Source organism: Canis lupus, chromosome 36 (assembly GCF_003254725.2).
Source record: "Canis lupus dingo isolate Sandy chromosome 36, ASM325472v2, whole genome shotgun sequence".
In the NCBI taxonomy this organism is placed as follows: domain Eukaryota; kingdom Metazoa; phylum Chordata; class Mammalia; order Carnivora; family Canidae; genus Canis; species Canis lupus.
Window position 1 is genome coordinate 3,610,318 of NC_064278.1, and position 24,428 is coordinate 3,634,745.

General features: G+C 40.3%; 1 protein-coding gene and 1 long non-coding RNA gene across 4 annotated transcripts in view; one reads left to right on the forward strand and one right to left on the reverse strand.

Annotated features, from left to right (window-relative positions):
- Positions 1–24,428, reverse strand: part of LOC112674728 (cytohesin 1 interacting protein) — a 73,118-nt gene that overhangs the window by 26,732 nt on the left and 21,958 nt on the right. Inside the window, exon 1 of one of the 3 annotated variants that reach the window (XM_025471148.3) lies at positions 4,035–4,298. The exons of the other annotated variants lie outside the window; for them this stretch is intronic. Coding sequence (XP_025326933.1) covers positions 4,035–4,211 — 177 coding nt within the window. The 5' untranslated portion in view covers positions 4,212–4,298. Of the gene's footprint in view, positions 1–4,034; positions 4,299–24,428 lie in introns of those variants that run through there. 3 annotated transcript variants of the gene reach the window in all.
- LOC112674730 (uncharacterized) lies at positions 686–23,451 on the forward strand. The gene is made up of 4 exons (XR_003145545.3): positions 686–815; positions 8,976–9,081; positions 22,172–22,704; positions 22,900–23,451. It is a non-coding gene; the product is annotated as an uncharacterized LOC112674730 (long non-coding RNA).

Here is a 24,428-nt window from a genome sequence, read left to right on the forward strand (position 1 = left end):
CTGGCTCTCGGCCTCTCTCTTTCTCTCTCATGAATAATTAAAATTCAAAGAAAATAAAGCTCAGCCCAGGAAGAACGTTCCCGACCCGAGCCGCAGGACCGCAGCGGGGGCAGGCGGGCAGGGGCCCAGCCGCGCTGTCCCGCGGTCAGGCTCGGGTCCCCGCGACTCCCGGCCCCCTGGGCTTGCAGCGCCCCCAGGCCAGCGGCGCCGGACCGGACCGCGGCGAGCACCCGCCCGACCTGCAGCGGGGGGAGGGGGCGCAAAACAGAAACCACGCCCAGCTGCTCCGACTCGAAGCCAAAGTCTCTGAAGTCCGCGAGGCGAGGCCGAGAGGCCGAGACCCGGGCCCGAAGACAACGTCCCGGGTTCGGGGTGCGAGTCCGGCGGGCGCCGGGCGGGGCAGGTGGCGCAGCTGCGCAGGCGCGAGCCCGCCCCGACCCCCCCCCTCCCCCCGGGAGCCCGGCTCCGCGCCGCCTTGGCCGCGCCCCGTGTCAGGCCCGAATCCCGGAACGCGGAGACCCGAGCGCACCTCAGCGTCCGCCTGACACGTGCGACGCCGCGGCACGAAGCCTCGGGCGGGCTGGAGGGGCGGGGGGCGCAGGGGGACCCGGCTCTGCGCGCAGCCCCGCCCGCCCCCCCCGCCGGGGCCTCGCCCGCGCCTGCGCCTAAGGGACTTGCTCCCCGACGCGGGCATCACGCGCTCGGCAGCGCCCCAGGAGCCCAGGTAAAGGCCAGCGGCTCCCGGGAACGCCCCACCGCGGACCCCGGAGCCTCTCTTCCGAGGGGAGTTGGCTGTTGGTCGCGAACGTGTCACGGTACGGACTGGAGAAGATTTTCCCAAGTCTTGTAGTGAAACCATCCGCCTCCCCCCTAAACCCTGGTGAACGAAGGCGCGATCGCCGATAGGAGCCCTCGGGAGCTCGGGAGCTCGGCAGCAGGCGGGGGGCGGGGGGCGGCCAGAAAGGGGCGAAGACCCCCAAGGGGCGGAACGGACGCCGGAGCTGCACCTCCTACGGATCCTGCGTCCGAGCCGCTAAGTGACCTCACCCTGCAGAAGCTGCCCGTTACTTGGCAGTAATTGGACGCCGCGCCCCGGAGGCTGCCGGGCAAAGGCGCCGGTGGTGCCACCGAGGCACAGTCCAGCTCCTCCCTGTGCGCCTCAGGTCCCTGGCTCCCGTCGCAGCTTTTGGGGAAACCTGGCCTCCAAATGCAGCCTCCTACCCTGCGCGGGGCTCCTCTGCCATCCGCCGCCTGTAAAGCCTCTGCTCACTTCCTCCTGTCTCCTTCCCACACATTGCAGGGATTTCTTTCCCCTGAAACTGCATTCAGGAGGAGAAGCTGCACTGCGGCGCCTGTCACCTCCCACAAACACAGGTATTCAGATAATAGGCACACACACAGTCTATTTTTAAGCCATTCCAAGTGTAAACACCCAAATGCTTCTGAAGATTAATCTGAAACTACAGGCTCACAGATACAGCTTTGCAGAAACCAAAGCCAACAATAACGAGAAGTATGAATTGTTGACGTCAGCCCTGAAAGTGTTGAAAATAACAGTGGGCAGAGAAACACCTGCTCATGTGATTGCCTCACAGGGATCTTGTTGCCTGCAATTCAGTCGGTGCCAAGTGGGTGATTATTCTCTAAAAACCACTTAAAAGAAATGAACATCCATTTGGAAAATTCTGAAATGTTGGGATAAACTTGCATCAAGTCTCATTGATGATAATTGTACAGAACCCTAAGTATCGCGTAGAAGAGGTTTTGTTTTGCTTTTTTGTTCCCCCTTCAAGTGATTCTCACAACAGGAAGAAAAAGCTGTTTCAATAGGGATTTACTCTGGGAAAGAATAGGAGAAAAGGGAGGAGAAAGGGCCTAAAAAGATGTGAACAGGAGATAAAGCAATCGGGGTGTGTGTGGAAGTGGAAGTGGTAGATTCATACACACAATGTGTGTGTTTGGTGTGCCTCAGTTCCCCTCAATATCTCCTTCCAACAACCCCCTACAAAGGCGCCTGCCTTCTAGGCCATGCTTGCTTCTCGCAGCCCTAAAGCCAGATGGGACTCCTGCATCTTCCCTGCCTCTCACGGCCACGTATCTGGGTCTCCTCTCCCTAACCCCCACCCCTTTCCTCTTCCTCCAACTACTGCAAAAGTTGCTCCCTACCCACTTACCCAAACACCACGTTTCTAGGGTAAGGTTCCTAAAACCCTCTTCTGCTCAGACACACCCCGTGGCTCCTGTGCTGGTCAAATTACCACTTCCTCAGGGGGGAGTGTTCAAGTGTCTAGGAAAGCAGCCCAGCTCGAGGGCTCCCCTCCCCTCCCACTGACGCGCCTAGATGCTGTTACCTCAACGTACCCTAAAGGCTGACATCTGTGCCTCGGCGCTAATGACTGCCTTGCTCTGGAATACCCTTCAATAACCAGAACGTCTGTCCTTAAAGGTTACATTAAAAGGCGTGTCCTTGGGTTAGAGCATTTATGGTGTATCAGGCCTACTGGTCCTGCGAACTGAACTGTTGACCCTACAAGGCGGGGAAACAGGTTCTTCTCACCTCTGTCCTTCCACACTGCTCTATATCTGAAACCTCAACAAAGATCTTGGTGCTTCCCACAGCAGCTTTACTTTCAGGCAAGTAGTAAATTGGTAGACATGTTCATCATTTGATTAAGCTTAATGTCATAAAAGCATTTTGGATTAAAAAAGATCAAAAATCCAAACCATGGCAAATTATGCCCTTATCTTCGTTGCAAAAAATAACGAGGAATCAGCTATATACATCACTGAGAAAAGATCATGACTCTCCCACTGCGCTCTGACTCTCTAATCCTGAAATTAGACGGCTTAAGAGGAGCCCGTGATGTGAATGCAGGATTTAAGGGCAAAACTTCATGCTTTAAACCAATTCTAATGTTAAATTCAGAAACGTACTTGGAGGCTTGATAGCAAGTTGTATTACCAAAACCTGACGAGGTGTTACAGTCAAAACATTGTTTTAAAAATTGGAAATTGGGGATTCCCTGGGTGGTTCAGCAGTTTAGCGCCTGCCTTTGGCCCAGGGCGTGATCCTGGAGTCCCAGGATCAAGTCCCACATCAGGCTCCTTGCAGGAGCCTGCTTCTCCCTCTACCTGTGTCTCTGCCTCTCTCTCTCCCTTTCTCATGAATAAATAAATAAAATCTAAAATAAATAAATAAAAATAAAAATTGGAAATTGTAGCATGAATGAAACTAAAGACAAATGCGACTGGATGTGGATTTTTCTAAACAAGTTTTCATCTCTAGGGAAATACCTTGCAGTAAAAATTAAAATGGTAGCATAATGATAGAGCACACACTACATGTCAGTCTCTGTAAGCACTGCACATTTCCTCGCTGAAGCTGCAGAAGAGCTCCTTCAGGTGCTTCTGTTATAATCGCCATTGCAGGAAAAAGAAAACTAAATCTTAGAGAGGCAAGTGACTTGCCCAAGGTCCCACAGCTAGGACGTGGCTGAGCTGTATTCGATCAGCCATCCGCTTATCCAGTAAAAGCCTTCATTCCCAATAGCAGTAGGTGCGTGCCTGTGCCCCAGCGCTAGAAATAATTTAGTCGACAAAATTCGTCCTGAAGAAAAAGTAGCCTCATTGGACTGGAAGTGACTGCCAAGGAGTGAAGCTGGGAGGGACGGAATCAATGGGACCCAGGCGGGGAGAACACATCGCTAACTCTCCAACTGGCCGTGTCTATATGCACTGTCTACGTTCCATGTCCTTAATGATGTTCATTTTACCTTAACGCCTCTTCAAATGAGAAAGACAGTCTCCTTTTAAGTTTTGCCTCGAAACCCCCCCCCCTTTTTTTTATTATGATCTTAACATATTTTGGACTAGTCCACGAGCTCTCTGGACTCCTTGTTGCCTTCCTCACCCACACTCTTGGTGACTCACTGCAAAGCCTCTAAAATACCATTTCAGTGTCAAGTCAGACAAACCTATCAAGTCTGCTCTCAAGAGAACACACACACTCTCAAAGTACAAAAGAGTAATCCTACCTGCTTTCTTCCCCGGGGCAAAGTGGCCACCGTGTCTGCCAGCATTTGAATCCTTCTATTGTCATCCATGTGGAAGGCCGGGAGGGGGGAGTAAGAGCTATAGGCTGGACCAGCACAGTAGTCCACCGGGTTGGGGTTGCCATTGCTGCTCTGCTGCAGGAGCCTTTGCAAAGACATAGTGAATAAAGATCACTCCAGCTCGCACATGGTTGACCGGCCGCAGGATGGGGGAAGCTAAGAGTAGAACTCTGACAAGTAATCAAAAGTAGCAAAGCAGAAAGAGCCCATGTGACTTCTGTGGTTTTAGGTACTTGTTACACAAACCCTCTCTTGCAGTTCACTCCCATTTCTCAAGGCTTTTTTTTTTCTTTAAGGCCTTGGGAGAAACTAAAGTTAGTTCTGCCATTAAAAAAAAAAAAAAAATCAACTTATTTTTTTCTCTTTCAAACAGCCAGAACTCTCATGCTTTTATGTTCTACCGCAAGTTGTGTTCAAAACACCATCTGCCTTTTTTTTTTTAAAGGAAGAAAGAAAAATGTCCCCAAGTTCTGCCATTTGTTATCCACCCATTCTCCTACTTAATATGGGCAGCGCAATGTCAAAGTCAGGATATGCAGACGTTCAGTTCTTGTGGACATAAGCAAGAATTACAGGGTCCAGTCATAGCGTCTCTCATGAAGTCCTTGTAACGTACTTTCCCGAAAGCACACCCTAGCTCATTAATGTTCATCAAAAAGACATTACATCTGCCACTTGGGCTGTAACCATTCAGCACTCTTCTGGTTGCCCTTCTACTACTTTGTCCTGACTAAAGTTATCCATCATCTTTACAAGGAACAATTGGAGGAGAAGACCGGCACACTCAGAGCTCCAAGTTGGCCCTTTCTTAGACTGAACTTTGCTGCAGCATCAGCATGAGGTCCTGGGGGCAGGATGGAAAGGACAGGAAGGTATCAGGTAAACCAAGGTAGCACAAGCATGTCACCTGTTGGCCCCTGCTTGCTCATATGGGCCAACGGCCCCATCATGGTGTACACAAGATCACAGATACTTTTTTTGGTGAGGGTGTGGGGCATTGCAGTTTCAAGAGAATTGGTTTCAAAGGAGGAGCAGGGGATGTAAGCAGAGGAAAGAATCAAAACAAAAATCAAAAAGAGAAGTTTAACGTACTACAAAAAGTCAACTGTGGTTTTCAAAATAATTTTGAAGGTCAGTAGTAGAACATGAAAGGTGAGAAAGTTTTATTTATTTATTTTTAAGGCTTTTATTTATTTATTCATGAACATTTTAAACTAAAATGGAAGCTATGGTGATACAGTTCAAGCAGACCTTGCCAGATATAAATGGTAAAATCTTCTGAGTTAACAGTGCTACAAGAGATAGAACTACTTCAGAAGTTTCTAAAACCTGATCACAGCTAATTCACTACACTTGGAACTGGATTATGACATGAACAAAATGATGTCTCAAAAAACTTAAAAATATCTAAATCATGGATTATAAATGCATTTGCCTTCAGGGGCCAGGTGGGTAAAATAATGTAACGTAAATGTGTAAGACAAAAGAGAGTGGTAGAGGCTTTGGCAGCTAAATGATATGTCAATTATGAAGACATTTACGGTGTGTGTGTGTGTGTGTGTGTGTGTGTGTGTCTCAGAGAAAGAGAGAGATTTTAAAACATCTCTAGGCTATGAGGTACATGACTTAAATCAACACTATTAATTAAGGACATCAGTCCATCTGTCACCTAGGAATTTTATGAAATTAGGTAAATATTTTAATATTTCAAAATGCCAAGCAGAAATTATGCATTTGCCTGATATAAGGCCATATAGGCCAACTGACAAGCAAGTGTTATAGATGGATGCCAAAATTGTATCAGTTTAGTAGGTTATACTGATATTAAGCTAATATAAATTACAGAAGTATATTATTAAATTAAGAAATTGGAAAATAATTTTTTTATTTAATTTATGAAATGCATTTGAGAAGAATCTTTCAAATCATGAGACTTATGGCTGTAGAACCAGAGACTAAGGCAGGTCTCACATTCAGCCAGAACATACCAGCATGGTCACATTTGTTAATTTTATATATATATATATATAACCTGTTCTGGTTTGATTGGCCAGTTCCCTGTTCTGATTGTTAAAGTATCACATCATACCAGTCATTAAATATTCTGAATAATATTCTGAATCAAACATATCCTTTGTGATATAATGTGGGGAAACACTAATTTTTTTCATACAAATATGACTTCAAGCCTCAAACCTTTGATTCACAAAGGTGTTCTATTATTTACAACTTCTTTTTTTCTATAGAATTTACCTCAGGACAATTACGCTATTCTGAACTCTCCTCGTCTTCATTCTCCCCTTTATTTTATAAAGGTGATTCTGAAAATGAATCAGATCAAGCTACCTACCCACTCAAAAGATTTCAGAAAGGCCTCCTTGTTCATTAAATAAAATAAAACTTTAAAAAATTGCAGTTCTTATCTAACTTTATTCTCTGAAACGTCATATCTTTTTTTTTTTTTCCAGATCTGTCTTTTGAGACTTAATATACTTAGATTATACCTTGGAAGCAAGGGCCATTTTGTATCTTTAAATTTACATTCATGTTGTATATATAAAAAGTGTTCGAGATATGTTTGTGAGTAAAGTGAAAAGGGTAAGGAAGTAGATGTTTAACAAAATGAATTAAACAATATTCTTCTAAAGCATCACAGAAGAAAAACTAAACTAGCAGAAAATGTTTGTATTATGCACTCATATTCCAAAGTGCCACAATCTTCTGCAAGGAGTAATCTGAGGGATGTGGAATCTCTTTTAAAATATGTCTGTCAGGTATTTAGAAAGCTAACATCTCATTATCGGGGGGAAGAGCCTTTTTATTTGAGGCATTTTGTTCATAAATGTACAAACACTCTTGGAGTGGATAAAGCTTTAGCACAAATTAGATGACCCCTGAAGAACTAGCTAGAACATGGGGAAGATGTGATGGAGCAGGTGAGAAAGGTATGCCCAGAGTACAGAACACAGAAAGGCAGAAGGGTCTAGAAGACAAACTTGGCCAACTCTGTGACAACCATAAGACTCACAGACAGCTATAAGGAGGTTGACAACATGGGTTTCAGTGTTGAACTGCTTAGATTCAAATCCAGGTTCTGCTGTTCAACAGTATTGTGACCTTGTGAAAATCACTTAATCTTTCTGCTATGGACTGAATTGTGTCCCTCTACACTCATACGTTGAAGCTCCAAACCCCAATGTGATTGTATTTGGAGAAAGGACCTATAATTAGGGAGGTAATTAAAATTATGAAGTCATAGGGTGAGTCGTGATCCCACAGGACTAATATCCTCTGTCTGTCTGCCGTGTGAGGACTGAGAGGGGGGTAGTCGTCTGCAAGCCAGAAAGAGAGCTCTCACGAGGAACCCAATCTACTGGCACCTTGCTCTTTGACGCTTCACGTTCTAGAGCTATAATAAATTTCTGTTGTTTAAGATATCCGGTCTGTGGTATTCATTACTATGGTATTGGTCCAAGCTGCCTAATATGCTTTCTAAACCTCAGTTTTCACATATCTTAAATAAAAATTTATAGGGAGGAACAGATAAAATAGCCCAAGCATAGCACTTGGTACAAAGTATTACTCAATAGTTTTAAGTAATAAGAATTCAAAGGAAAAACTTCAAAGGAAATTACTCGAATTTCCTACAAACTGTCTTATCTATTACCAAATGCTCCTATATACAGCAAGAAAGCAAGAATCCACGAGCAGACGGGGCTAGAATGCATATGCAAATCCTTGCTGTCGTGTACCAGGTTATGCTTGTAAAGCATTGTGAAAGCCAATGTCTGAATTTCTGGGTTACCATCAGCCCAATTCATCTATTCATTAGCGTAGATATGGGAGAGGAGTAAGTGATTGTTCAAAATAAACAAGAATTCTTCTGTGTCCTTCAGATTTTAAGATAGTTGCTGAGTTAGTTTGTTTTATTTTGGCCATTTGCCTTTATTTGCACAGGAGGCCTTTATTTGCTTCCTAAAATACCATAGGGTTTTGTTTTGTTTGGCTTCTTCGTTTTGCTTATTTGTTTTATTTCAGCATTTTGCCTTTATTTATTTGTTCAGGAAATCCTTATTTGGCTACATGGACTGAAATAAGAGACAGGATAAAGTCATCCAGATAATATTTGAGTCTTTTATATTTGAATTTATATAAAGTAAACTTAGTTTGGTAAGCTTACTCTCATATCTGAGAGCCAATCAATAGTGACAACTGTTTTGTCCTATTTCTCACCTTATTTGAGTAACTGGACTGGGTGGATGGGTGTCTCTGTCTTCCCCAAACACTCAGTGTGGGTCACTGGGATTATGAGAGCATTCCCTAGAGAGGAGGAACCTTTTTCAGAAAAAGGTAAATTACAACTAAGCCTGGTTCTGAAAAATAGCGAGCTCAGGAAAGGGAAATAACAGAAAACGAGGTCATGAAGTCTCTATATTGGACATCTTAATGTGGGTACAAACCAAATATTAGCTAAGAGTTGTGACGTCCGTGTTTAAAACCACACATACGCACAACTCTAAATCTAATATAAATAACAGTTAACAATAGATCATATCCATTATGTTTTACTATAAGTGCAAGGAAAAGATTTTCTGATCCATTAAAGCTAAATCCAAACAAATCATGAAGCTATGGGTAATTACAGTATCAGACAAGAGATTTAGCCACTGAATTCATCTGGGTCTTTAAACAGATTATCTAGATCAGTGTTTCATGAATCCACTCAGTAAGATAATTTCAAGCCTTCTTTTAAATGTAAAAATGCATGATCTTGATATGTTCATTTTGTGCATTTATCCTATAGAAAAGTCATCAACTGCATTTTAAAAAAATTCTATTTATTTATTTTTTAACCCCCTTCAGGTTTAAGGAGAGTCCTGTGAGCACAGTGAAACATACCAAAGATGGATCTCTGGGAGTGTCCATGTTAAAGATATAAAGTTACACGTGGGCCACTTGGAGGTGATAGGTAGGTATGCAGGGTTTTTATGGGATCTTGTAGACACATCAATGTTATCTAGACAAAATGCTCCATAGGTACAGAGGAGTTAATAAGTCTTTAGGAGAAAGTCTCTACCATGATTTTAAGGCTGTCCTCCTCTGAATGTAAGGAGATCCTTTGAGTTACCTGGAGAGGAGGAAAAAGGAGATGTGAGAGCTTCTGAGATTTCCATCCCTGACTTCAACCACAGCTGCTCTGCTTTTATATTTTTTCTACTTTGTTCCTCCTATCACATAGTTTCCTTGGGTTAGAAGATAAGTGAATGAAAAGAATAGGCTTATAGAAGAGAGAAAAGAATCAACATATACTGTGCAAAGAACAGTAGCCTTTGAAGTCACTCTATAAGAAAGTGTCAGTCCACAAATGAGCTTCCCCAAATCCACAGACACGGCTCCCTTTTGGAGGGAGACTCCCTCATCATGAGACAGTTCCACGGTAATGAGCTACCAGTGAAAAGCACTGGGGACCCAGGCCCTTTCCGTTGCCTGCTATTGTTAACCTGCTTCTGCTCCAGAGCTGCACCAGAACGCTGCCTCATACACAAGCTGAACTTAAAAACAATAGGACCCGCGCTCCAAAGAGCACCAATGAACTTCCCGAGTCGCCTCCCAATATTGACCAATCAGGACGAGGCTCTTCCAATTGGTTAAGAAGAGGATACTTTCTCCACAAAAGCAGGCCTCCCTTGGTTTTGGGAATGGCTACCTAGCTGCTGCCTGTAGGTGCTGTTGCTCCCATACCAGTAGTAAAAACTCTCTTTAAGCATAAACACAAAGTAACCAGCTAATCAGTAGTCAAAAGATCCCTAATTCTGGATTTGCTGAAAAGAGTGTTTACACAATTTTTCTTCATGAATTTATTAGGACATAAGTGGAGAAGGTTTAACCAAACTGAGATGCATTTGCATCCTAAAAAAGTCATTCTATGAAATGAAGACACATTTCTGAGAAATATTAAGTCTCTAAGAGACTTATAAGAGACTTATAAGAGACTCACTTATCACCAGAGTATTTTCCTTGCTTGAGAGATACTACCTTACCCAAAACAAAAACAAGCAAAAACAGGTAGCTATTTTTCTTTCAAAGTTACTTGGTAAAATAGGGAGGAATATGTCCAACCAAGTTTAAACTTAAAGATCAAGGCATATATATATATATATATATATATATATATAGAGAGAGAGAGAGAGAGAGAGAGAGAGAGAAAGAGAGAGAAATATATATATATTTATACCAAGAAATATATATATATTTATTGCTCTAATAACCATGAAATAAGTGAATAATATCAACCATGCCTAATAAAAACTACATCAGTAAAGTAAGTAGTTTCCATTGAATATAGGGGTAATTCATTGAAATGAGTGTATTCAAAACCATTTGAGTCAAAAAGCAGGACCTTAAGCATTTGGGCAAGAAGACAAAATATTTATAAATAGATAAATATACATATGTGTGTATATATATACATATATATGTATGCATATGTATGTGTATGTGAGAGGAAGAGAGAGGGAGAGGAAAAGTAGAAATTATAAATAGACCAAATATCATAGAAGAAATTGAAAAAGTAGTCAGAGGCCTATCGTTTAAAAATATCATGAGGTCCAGGTGATTTTATCAGTGCTATGCCAAATTGTCAAGGTAAAGGTAAATCTTTTTTTTTTTATTTTATTTATTTTTTTATTTTTTATTTTTTTGAGGTAAATCTTATATTAATTGCCATAGAGCATAAAACAAGATGAATTCGATAAAGTTAAGTAACCTGATGTCAAACTAGATATAGAGGGTAAAAAGTAAGGAAAAAATGGAAGGAGGAAAAGACTGATGGGAGGGAGGGAGAGAAGGAAAAGAGGGAGGAAAAAATGGAAGGGAAGAAGAGGAGGGAGGAAATTAAGTCAATCTCACTTATTAATTCTGACACAAGTGTCCTAATTAAAATATCAAATTGAGTCCTCTAGTGAATTAAAAATAATGCCTCTCAACTAAGTACAGTGTATCACAGGAAAAGGAGAATTGTTCAACAATAGGATTTAAAATATTAACAGAAATCACTAAGTTTCCGGATGAAAGAAGATTTCAATGCAATAGATGCCAAAGCCATCCAGGGAATAGAAAAATCCAAGTAGGAATAGGAAGAAAACTTTTTTTTTTAACATAATGAAGAGTATCTGCCAGAAACACCCACCAAATATCATCCTCAATGTTGACATGTGTTTCCACTGGAGTGAGAAGGAGACAGTGATAACAATAGCCTTCATGCCTGTCACTGTTGTACCCTGCTTCACAGATAGGAGGTAGAAAATGTGTAAGAAAAAAAAAAAAAAGAGAGAGAGAGAGAGACAAAACCATAAGCTTTATTGATGATATGGTTGCAAACTAGAATATTCAAGACAGTCCACAGTCTCCCGAAGAACAGACTTAGTAAGACAGTTTTCTTAAGTGTAGAAATCAAAGGACAACTATATAAAGAGAAACGAATTCATCATTCTGGAGCAATGGATAAAAAGAATTGTATTAACAGAGGAAAGAAATATTATCAAAATAGCCAAAAGCCATAAAATAGGATTGAACTCAGTACGCTTAAGATTTGATGAATAACATTATAAAGTCCAGACTAAGGAAAATAAATACCATGTTCCTATATAAGGAGAGTCCCTCTTCTTCTTGTTTTTAAGATTTTATTTACTGATTTGAGAGAGAGAGCACAAGCTGAGGGGAGAGGGAGAAGGAGGCTCCCCATTGAGCAGGGAGCCCAATTTGGGGCTCAATCCCAGAGTCCTGAGATAATGACCTGAGCTGAAGGCAGACACTTAGTCACTGAGCCACCCAGGTGCCCCCAAGTGAGGGATTTTAAATGCTTTCTCAGATACTACATTATGTGGAGATTTTAAGATCAGATATATATCACTGACTGATGATCCAGTAGACCAGGGGGTCCCGTTCATTAGACTGCAGCCATACCCATTTACTTCTGTATTCTTTTTTTCTCTAGTTTATTGAGATATAATTGACACTTAATATTATGTAAGCTTAAAATATACAATATAATGGTTTGATATATGTATTAATTGTGAAATGATTACCATAATAAGTATAGGCAACATTCATCACCTCATATGAGGAAAGTTCTTCTTGTAAAGATGCCTATTATCCCCAAATTTTCTAAAGTATTCAGTGCACTGCAAATCAAAATCCCCACAGGTTCAGTTTGCTTCCTTATCACATTTGACATACATTCTTGCATTCATCTGAACAAGAAATTACACAAGACTGGACAAGAATAATTTGAAAATACTAGTGGTGGGTGAGAATGGGCATTGAGAAAACTGCCCTACTTGGGTATCACAAAATGTTATAAGAGTTAAAACTGTCAGATAGAATGGGTCAATAAAAAAGAACATTAACAAATGGAATATCATCAAATGAAGAGAGAATACAAAACCTATCCATGCATATTCAGAAATGTATCATATCATCAAGGTAAGTTATTTCATTAGGAAAAGAATAGACCTTTCAATAAATGGGGTTGGGACCCATCTGGAAAAAATTAAGTCATAGTCCTTTGTTACAATACAATAATAAATTCCAGATGGCTTAAAAAGTTAAATGTAAAGGTAATTTTACATAGATGATATAATAGCAGAAAATATAGAATATTGTAGTAAGATTAGGTTGGGAATGGTTTTCCTAAAGATACAAAAGTCCAGACAGCATTAGCGACATAAAGATTAAAAATTTGTGTTCAATGAAAGCTATAATGTACATAGGTTAAAGCTAAATGGCAAATAACAAGAAATTACTTGTGATGTACAATTGATTTAGGCCATAATATACAACATAAAGAGTGCTTCGAGTTACACTTTGCAAAAAAGTACATTTAAATGAGTAAAGGCTGTAAACAGATAATTCGCAAAAAAACAAACAAACAAACAAAAAATAAAGCATCAACATATTTATTAAAGGATATTCAAACACTTTAGCAATCAGGAAAGTAAAATTTGAAATAACAGATACAAGTTTTTGCCCACCAAATGAACAAGAAATAAAAATGGTTCACATCTAGTATTGTTAAAGTTACAATTAAGTAGACTTTTCACAGTTTATAGGAATATAAATCAATAAACCTTTAATAGTAGAGTAATTTGACAGTACTGAAATTAAAACCTACATACCGCGAATTCTATTAAGAATTTACCCTGCAGAGGTACTCTTAAATGTTCAGAAAACAGTGCAAGAATGTTTCTGTGGTAATGTTTGTAATTGTGAAAAATTGGAGTTTTAAATATATATCAGATGAGAAGTGTCTAAATAACTGATGATAATTCAATGGAATATTCTGCACCTGTTAGATAATATAAAAGAAACATCCATATGCATAAAGATTTTTAAGGCAAATAAAGCAAGAGAAAAGAACAATGTGTATAATGGGATCCCATGCTTTTTCCTTAAAGAAAGATCACATATGTATATGTACTATAACATGTATAGACCTAAAAAAAGTCTGCACAGATATATACCAACCTGTGAGTAGTGGTCACCTCTGGATAAGGAGTAGTGGGGGCTGTGGGGGGCACAGTGTGAAGGAAGACTGACAAAATTTAGTCTGTGTATGGTTTAAACCTCTTTTTTTAAATTTTTTTAAATTTTTTATTTATTTATGATAGTCACACAGAGAGAGAGAGAGAGAGAGAGAGGCAGAGACACAGGCAGAGGGAGAAGCAGGCTCCATGCACCGGGAGCCCGAGGTGGGATTCGATCCCGGGTCTCCAGGATCGCACCCTGGGCCAAAGGCAGGGGCCAAACCGCTGTGCCACCCAGGGATCCCAGGTTTAAACCTCTTATAATTAGTATGCATTCATATATTAGTTGGTCAGTTTTAAAAATACCAACAATTCACAGAGAATTTGAAAGAGCCAATCACATTTCATTGGTAATAATATCTTCACATTATCTAGGTCCTCATATTATGCATATCGATGAAAATTGTTGGATGTTTGCTGTTTGTTCATTGGCTCACATTATGTTCTGCTTCGTGGGATTTTTTTCACCCATTTAGGAAATTCTTTCATATTTCTTTATCATTTTCTTTAACCAAGTAGTCTTCCTCCTCAGAAAGGACTGCCGATATCCCCATGACGTATTGTAATAAAGGAGAGGAACACAATCACAGGCCACTAATTTTTATACAGGTAAAGGGCATCGGTTTGTTCTAAGGAAACCCACTGTGAAGCGGCAGCTCTCAGCTCCCTAGTTCAGTTCCCATTAGTCATTTATTACCCCTCCCCTCCCCTGCTACACATGCAGAGTTCCATTTCAAAACCCAAATCTTTCATCAAAATTCAAAGTAAACGAGTGACAGCGTTCCTTCCTCTTCCCTTAGCTAACACCCTGGGTCACCTAGTTCTTCCTTCAGTTTTTTCTTCACTTGCCCAGGGGCTGTGGGCAGGTCCACCCAACAGAACTGGGAAGGGCTTGGGAGCCTTAAAAAGTAGCTTCTTAGAAAGCCAGAAACCTGTTTGGGACTAGAATTTGGGGTACTACTTGGAACAATCAAAAGCCTGCCTGACAGGTAGGTAATTTCCTCCCAGCCTTTGGATAAAAGTCCAAACTCCTTAGCCTGGCCTTCGAGGTTGTGTGTGTTCTAGTAGATCCTATGACCTCATAGCATCCCGGTTACACTGGCTTTTCCTCTTGCTCCTCCAACTGAAAGCAGTTCTTCCTCAGGGCTTTTTGCACTCACTCTTCCCTCTGCCTGAAACAGTGCTCTCCCCACCAATCTTCAGGTGTCTTGTCCTTCTCCCTCTCTCTCCCTCTCCAAATCCCAGTTCAGATATTACCTACTGGAGAGGCCCCAACTATTCCCAATGGAATGAATAAAGGTGTTAAAAGAAAAATCACATTCAAATGGAACAACTCTGGGGAGAGGGTTTGTCTTGGAGTCCCCTCAGTAGACAACTCTCCAATCTACTGAACATCCCGAGCTGCCTGGATTCCCCCTGCCACCTGTAAAGGACTTGACTTTGAGGATAGTAAGAGAGTCAGTGAGAAAGTATAGCAGGAAGCAACTTCAGTGTTCCTCACCTTCTCCATTTTTCTTTAGAGTCTAGAGAGGTGAGAGTGTATGTGTGTGTACTTGTGCAGCAGAAGGAACCACAGAAGAGCAATAAGATAGCCTCTTAGAATAGCAGGATCCTCTATTTTACTTCTTCCATCCCTGTCTACTTACAATAAGAGGAAAAGACAGGAAATCTTAATTTCTTTGAGATTCAAGTGTAATATAGGAAAGAACAGTATATTAGTCATTTCTATACGCCCATAAGCCTAGCACAGAGCCTAACAATGGGCATCGATACATCTTTCCTAACTTTATTTAATCAAAATAATAAAGTCCAATAGAGCACGAAGTAGGGTGGCTCAGTGGTTGAGCATCTGCCTTTGGCTCAGGGCATGATCCTGGGGTCCTGGGATCAAGTCCCACATCGGGCGCCCCAAAGGGAACCTGCTTCTCCTCCCTCTGCCTATATCTTGGCCTCTCTCTCTCTGTGTCTCTCATGAATAAATAAATAAAATCTTGGGGAAATAAAAACAGCACAAAGCAGTGAGCACAGGAGACAAACCAATAACAATACATCCTCTTTGGTAAATCCCCAGTATTTGTTAGAACCTTCAATATAGAACCAACTAAATATAGAACCGAAAAAATATATATCCTTAAAGTCATAGGATGATAGTAGCTGAATGTATAGAACATTTGACTGGAAAGAACGTCAGAGCCATCTCACCTAATTCCCTTAAATTTCAGGTAAAACAGACAAAGCAACAAAACTAAGGCCTAGGAAATGTCAGTCGCCCTGAAGAGACAGTACTTTCATGGCAGAGCTATGACCAGACTACTTGCTTTCCTTCAGTTCCACAAGTATTTCCTGAGTAAATAACCATAGTAACATCTAAGTAATACCCTGAAGTGTTTACTCTCGTTAAGTCATGAGAATAGTATCATATTTATCATCCTTTTTCAGGTGAAGATACTGAAGCTAACAGACTTGCATAATGTTACACAGCTAATCCCGAGGACAGCCAGGATTAAAATCCACATCATGCATTTCCAGTGATAAGAGTGTTAACCACTGTGCAATATTGATTCCCCAAAATTGCTCTAATTCTGTGGGGATATAAAGATGAGCCAAATATAACCTCTTTCCTCATGGAGATCAGAATCCAGGTAGAGAAAAAAGCCTCCATATGATTGCAGTTAAAACCACAATTCTAAAAAATGCTATGGATTTATCAAATAGGGGCCAAGTGTTTCCTCTACTGTAGCTCAGCTCATCCCCCTAAGAAACTTACAATCAGATAAAGTGACGTGGTTTGTATATAGTAACTATAATAAAAGGAAGAGTGCCAACTGTTGCTTACAGGTTGAATTGTGTCTCCTAAAAAGATATGTTGAAGTCCCAACCATTGGTACCTGTGACTTTATTTAGAAATGAGGTCTTTGCAGATATGATCCAGTTAAGATGAGGATTTAGGGTGGGCCCCAATCCAGTGTTATGACTGGTGTCCTTATAAGAAGAAATCCTGTTGAAGGAAGACACGCAGAACTCAACAATGTGACAGAGGCAGATGTTGGATTGTAAGTTTTGTAGCTGCAAGTCAAGAAATAACAGGGACCGATGGCCACCAGCGGAAGCTGGGAAGAAGCAAGGAAGGATACTATCCAGAGTCTCAGAGGGTAGATGGCCCTGATGATGCCTTGATTTCAGACTTCTAGTTTCTAGAACTATGAGAAAAAAAAGTTCTGAGCTAAGCCACTAAGTTTGTGGTAAATTGTCATGGCAGCCCTAGGAAATTCATACACATCCATTCTTATATTTAGAGATAACATAACAATATCAAAGGTGAAATGTGCAGTCAGTCTTAGGAACAGGTGATCATTCGGCACCTCCTTGGTCTGGGTATTGACTCAAAACACAGTGAAAGGTCTTTGAAGTAAGAAGTATTGAAATTTTATACACCAATTCATGATAAAGAATTATGCTGAACTTGGAAACAATGATACCTTCTCTTTAGCCAACCACTGGACATACTTTTTTACTAATGACCTGGGTGGAGCTGGCAGGAATGTTGTGAAATGAATGATTTAACCTAAGATAGGCAGACAGCTGGCCTATATCCCAAAACAAAAGTCTTGGGAAATTGCCATGAAGTCTGGACACTAAGTCTCCAGAGACAGCCAGCTAGGGCTTTTCCTTCCTCACCAGTGGAAAAATACAGAAGCTATTGCCTCTCTGGACAAGCACCTGATCATGTGGTCCTGCCAGTATCAGCCAGAAAGTGATCCACTTGTCTTACTGGGCAAGGATATGATCTACTTAAACGACTACCTATTTCCAGGGTTGAGCAAATGCATCAATTGCTATGTGGATGGCCATTTACATATCTGATTGTAAGGAGGGAATTTATAAGGTAAAAGTAAGCCAGGGCAGCCCGGGTGGCCCAGCGGTTTAGCGCCGCCTTCAGTCCACGTCAGGATCCTGGAGACCCAGAATCAAGTCCCACATCGGGCTCCCTGCATGGAGCCTGCTTCTTCCTCTGCCTGTGTCTCTGCCTCTCTCTCTCTGTCTCTGTGTCTCTCATGAATAAATAAATAAAATCTTTAAAAAAAAAGATAAAAGTGAGGAATGAGTAAAATAGTAGCAATGATGTAGGCTCCAGAAGATCTTGTTTCCTACCCCAGCTCCACCACCTATGAGCTTTAGGGCTTTGGTGACATCAGTGCCAGTTTGGGGTCTATTTCTCCATGGACCCAATGCAGGGAGAAATACCATATCATTATGATAATTGAAATAAATAACATACGAAATGGAAAAGATCTATGAGATTACAGTGTTATAAGAACTTGAGAGTCTTAAAGTTTTGCATTTCCCGGAGGGTGCTGGAATTTGACACCGAACCAACACTCTTCTGGTATCATATTTCTAAAAACGATTCTGGTCCAATTCCATTACACACACCATAGCAGTGGTGACATTGTATGAATGCCGTCACAACAGCTACAGAGTAAACTTCGGAGTCCTTCACATAGTTTGTAGCACCTTCCTTGGCCTGTGTCTTACCCCTTTTCAGAGCTGTATGTGACCTTACATGTACACTGCTGTGAAAAGAGCAAAGTCAACCTGTCCAGTTTGAGTTCTTAGGTCCCAGGGCAAGTTACTGAGCTGATCTGTGCTTTATTGTCCTCACCTATAAAACAGGACCAATTATACCACCTATCACCACATAAAACATAAGAGTACCCAGCATATGGTATTGTTCAATAGATGTTTCCTGCAGTCATTATTACTGTTAACTCATATTTGCCCTCCAGCTACCCTGGGCTGCTATGTTCCCTTTATACGTGTGGTTTTTTTCCACCTTCTTACTTTTGTTCATAACACATCGTTGACCTGAATTTACCTACTCCTGCTCTATCTGGAGGATAGGAACCTACCCATTCTTCCACATCTGGCTTAAATGCCATATCCTTCATAAAGCCTTGCGTGATATCCCCAAGCAGATATGTGCATCACCTCTCTGGGGCACCCAAAACACATCTTGGGCATCTCTGTTACGGTGAATCACATTATCTCTTCTCCCTTAATAAGTTGTGAGCTCACCTCCCCACCCCAAGACAGAGTTCTTTCCTCATTCATTTTTGTATCCTTCTAGCACTTGGAAGAGTGACTTTCCCATAAGAGCTGCTCAGTAAGCATTTGATGAATACATTCATAACCTGCCCAGAGCTCTGGCAGTTGATTTATTCTCCTGGTGATTCTTTACTTTGGGCAACGTAGGTATTTGATGAATAACATTTGCTGTGTTTTTAATATTCAAATGTAATTTAGGTTTTCTAGATTGTTTGGCTTAATTGTAATGAATATGAAATAATTTGGCAGTTTGAAAGGAAACCTAATTCAGTAATAATATACATATTATACTTTATTTCTATGATGATAAGGTGCCGTTAACTGCAATGTGTACCACTGATTTACTCTACTTTTCAAGGAAAACTTCCACCTTAAATGTATCCATAGATGATAAGAAGCATCCTAATATCAGAATTGTAAATTGTGAACAAGATATGTATTAGAATGCAAGAGGTGCAGTTAGGGTTCATTTCTCCCAACATAGCCCCTTTTGTACTCCAAGCTGTACACACGTTAACCCAGACTCACCTAGCCAGTCCCGTAAGGCAGAATGGAGCCTCTCATTTCATTTGTCTCAGACTTTTTTTTTTCCTACTTGATTGAACCTCAAGTTTTGTCACTTCTGCCTCTAGAATGTCTAACATCTGACAACCCCCCCCCCAACCTACCTCTTCAAGCTCAGCCCTCTGGGTTCAGCCCTCAACACAACAAAATGGCAGGCAGTTGATCTCCCTCCATATAGTCTTCCCAACCTAACTATTCCTATCCAATTATGCCATAGCCCACACCTACTTAATTTAAGTTTAGACTTCTTCTTCTTGCATTAAAAATCACCCACAATCTAATTCTTACCTAATTTTCCAGTCTTAACTTTTAATCTAAATAAATTCAGAGGCCCTAAGACATGAAAGCCTTCTTCCTGAGAATACACCTAGCACTCTCATACCTCTGCATCTTTGTTTAAACTGTCCTCTCTTCCTAAAACCCAATCCCCATTGCTATTCATTGAAATTTCCCCCACTGTTAAGAGCTACTCTCAAACACTACCTCCTCTGTGAAGTATTCCCTGATGACAGCAGCTAGCATATCTCACTACTACCACCACTGAACTCCTATAAAAATTTAGAATCTGCCCCATTCACACAGCCCTTAACACATCACCAGATATTTTAGTTATTTATTTGAAGAGCCATCCTTCTAGTAGGATGAGAACCCTATTTTATATATATTTGTCACCTTCATAGGCTTAAACAACATGTTAGTTCAGTAAAAATTGAATGAATATACATCAAATGAATAAATAAGCTTTTTAGAAAAGATAATTCAGTTGACTGAATATCACGTGGAGGTTTCTGAGGTGGCATGGAGGCAGTCAGAGCAGATAAAAATTACCCAAAATAAGAATTTTATTTCAAGCTATTTCATGTGCTCATTTGGCAGGGCACTCAGAAGCGTGGTAGAGGAACAGTTGGCATGTTTAAGGATGTACTAGGTGGTTTAACAGCCATTGTCCCTGGCCAATTTGTTTTGTTTAGACTAAGTAGGAAAAATGCAAAGTAGAAGTGATAAAATATTTAAAATTCTTGGGATCATAGAGGGGAAACACTAAAGTATATGGAATGAGTAAAATACCTGCTTTAGGTTAGCAGTGTCAGAAAAAGTTGTCACCATTTTATAGAAAAGAGAAAAGGATGGGAAAATATGCCATTTTATGAAAAGCGAAAAGGAAGCATTTTTATGTCTTCCCTACTGGCGGTTCAACCTCAGCCGACAAGCTCTACAACACGGAGAATTTCAGCACCACCCTCCTCTCTAACACTGGAGAAGAATAAAAATGAAGTCTGTAGAAGAGATGCATCTGGAGAGAGACAGTAATTACTGGCCAGGACTGATTAAAATTCTCTCTAAGACCTCAGAGAAGCACTGATCATGGCTAGGCAAAGAAAGGAAAGCATAACTACTGCTTCCCCAGAGCACGTGTGGAGGGAGGAACAAAGACAGGAAAATATATCACTGGCTTCTAGCCACAAGCTAAGAAAGTGAATGAAGGAAAAGCCAGATTGTATCGATCTGTCGCTCCCATCTATGATAGGATATTCAGCTCCATCATCAGTGTGAGGACAACACTCGCACTCCCTGTAAGCAGATTGTGAATATTCCCTAGGCCTTTCTGGAACTGCCGCATTTCATCTCCCCAAATAAGAGCAATCGTAGGGGCAAAGTTTGCTTGTGTCACATATTTGTCTCACCCATACACCTGACAAAAAAATTCTGCACCTATTACAAACTGATAGGCAGCCCAAAGGGGAATGTTCCCCTCCCTCTTCACTCCAGAAAAGACTTAAGGTTTTACTCCCAGAACCAGGGAATACAAGGTGGGTTTTTTGTTTTTTGTTTGTTTGGGGTTTTTTTGCCAGTCTGTTGACTCCCACCTTCCTCTGGCCTAGAGAGTTAGTTTACTAGTTGGCTTCTCGAATAGATTTTTTAGAATAAATGCTTTTGAAATATTCTTTCCAAAACGTGGGGATAATATGAGCAATGGTATTCACTACAATATGAACTTTGATTTGTTTTCCAATAACTGCTGATGACTTTATTAAACTTATGTCTCTGAATTTTTCTAAGGGTAAAAATTCCCTTCAAGAGTAAATGCTTCACAAGTGCACACCATTATAGATTTGTCACTCTCTACCATATCCCTGGCTTGCTGTTTGCTATCCTCTGCTTAATGGTTTAGCTTTCGGAACACGGTTCACTCTCCCAAGCAACAAATGAGAAGTCAAACCAGTGAACTCCCCAGGAAAAAACAATGTACTTGAAAATGCTGGGAGTGTTTAGGGACACACTAGGAGGTTATGTGCCTTTAGTCATTTTCAAGTGAACCACCTGGCTTAGTGTAAATTTCCCCTTTCCACCACTTTTGAAATGTGATTTCCTTATGGGCAAGGATCATGTCATGGAAACTATGGACTAAATGGGATTTTGAAGATCATCTAGTCCTTGTTTACCAAACTCTGAGGCCCTCTTTGTCATTCCCCAAATAAACAGTAGTTAATTATTTACTTAATTTCTTGGGCGCCTGACAGATCTAGGTACAGAGAAGAATGCAATTCTGTGTTACCTTGCTTTTAAGCACTGGTAGTCTGGTAGTTTTATTTAGTTGCTTAGTTGCCTTTTTTTTTCCTTTTGCCACCACTTTTTTGTAAAAACTCAAACAAGGTTTGCAAGGAAACATGAAATGGGCATGCAAACAAGATTGGAGGAAAAAAACAGGGCAGACTGAGAGGAAACCAGTGGACTCCCAGAAGAAATTGTACTTGGCAATAATTTTTCTATTTACACTGTTTTTTTCTTTCCTTTTTTTAACAGCTGGTATTTGAAAACTGTTAAGAATAAGCAAGATACAATGGGCTTTGCAGAGGGAAGGAAAAGAAGATAAGCATTGTACCCAAATGCCGACATCATAGATTGACTAAAATTTTCCCAAATTTTATGAGTATTTCATTCCTAGCCTTAAAAATGCTGTACATTTTTCATATACTCTGTGCATTTCTTCTATATTCCTAGTAGATGAAAAGCCATTATAAAGTTTGAGCTAGGAGTACCTTAAAAATCATTCAACACAATGCCCTCATTTTACTGCTATAGAGGATTTGACCCAAACAGGTCAAACCACTTTGCCTAGAGACACGTGGATCCCTGGGAGTAGCTGCAGAGTAAGGCACAGGCCTGCCGCTTCCCAGACCACTGCTGTTTCTGCCAAACCGCACCACCTTTTACTGGAAGATCATCATTGGAAACTGCTTTGCCTTTTTCTCATTTTTCCACAGAAGTCCAGCCTTCGATCATTTTTATGCTCTTTCAACTAATCTCTAAAACTTTGACATGGCATAAGATAGCAGGTAACTTTTCAATAAAATACAAAACAATCAGTTCATTTGCTCATAATGGTATCTAATGTTCCAGCTCTCTAACCTTACTATTTTTCTGTTCCTCTTAATAAAAATAGTTCTTTGCTGCTATTTTCTGACTTAAAACTAAACTCTCATACGTATTTCTGTTTTTGCTCTTTTCCTATTCTTTCTCATGTGCTACAGATCAGACTGCTACGATTTTCTGAAGACTGACACAAGAGTCGTTCAGTACTCAATCCTGCTGCCTACTGCCTGTCAGCCGTCCATCAATTCAAAAATGAATATGTAGGAATGTATTTCACAGTCTTGGCAGGACAAATTTTTTAAAGACTCTGACTGATTTACAACATTTAACCAAATTGCTAGAAATATACTCTGACAAAAAATAACCCTCAATACTAAAACATAATTATAGGAAAGCAAAAAAAAAAAGAAGAAAAAAGAAAGAAAGAAAAAAAGGAAAAAGAAAAAGAAAAAAATGCACTCTTCTCTACCTGGAAACAGTCTGAGATAACACTAGGTGAAATACTGATTTTCTTTCTGCTTTTTCTTTTAAATTAAATAAGCTAAAATACCTTTTGGTACTTGATTATTTGATGTGGGGTAGGAGAGGAGACAGAAGGTATATTCAACCACAATAACTGGAATTTCTTTTTTTTTAATTTTTTTTAATAACTGGAATTTCACAAGAAAATAAGATTAACATATTAAAGCAATAAAAATCCATTGAACTAAAACTGCACACTGAATTAGCGTGCCCTTTTGTCATGAGAAATAAAAAGGCTGTGCATATGGGAGGCATCTCACAATCTAATAAATATTCTCTCTCCTAAGCCCTTGTTGTCTCACGTGGAAAACTGGGGAAATGCAAACATAACTTAATACGCTAATAGTAAAGTTTAAAAACGACACACAGACACTGCCACAGTCTTTTTTGTTCAGTAAGAGTCTACCTAAGAATAAGAACCTGGGGTAGTCTTTCCCAAAACGTTCCAAGTATGCTGCTTAGAAAATTGTGCCTTCTTGCCTCTGAAAGGATAAAATGAAAAGAAAGAAAAAGAAAGCAGAACATAAGGGGAAGGAGAAGGAAAATAGAAAACAAAGAAGAATAAGAAGAAAAGCACCAGGAGGAGGAAAAGGTCAAAGACTGTTCCTGACTTATGGGAAGACTCTTGCAGAGGGAGGAAGAGGGTTCGGCTTGACACCCAAATTATTTTTAACTTCATAATTCATGTCTTTCTACCCCACTGTCCTTTCCAATCACCTTTCCAGGAACACTAAAGTTACCTAAAATCACAAAATTAAATACATATATATATATATATATATATATATATATATATATATATATAAATTAAAGTTAAAAAAATCCTTGGGACATTCCCTTCCTCCACTGCATTTTACAAAGAAACTCAGGTAGAAACAGGGTATTAGATTTGTCCAAGAACAGAGAAAATTATTCTAAATAAATTAGAAGAAATAAATTAATTCCATAACGAAATTACTCGGGGCAGGCGCGTGGTTAGCACCAGTCTTTTAGATCAGTTTATCACAGTGGGATATTTAGAAAAGATCTATTGGCTGCCCTCAACTGTTTAATCCCATGCATATGAAAACACTCAAGTTAGAGGACTAAGAATCTCCTTTATTAAAAACTTGTCACCAGGGTAATTTTTCCTGGTCCTTGAGTTCCTGAACCAGAAGAGCCAGAG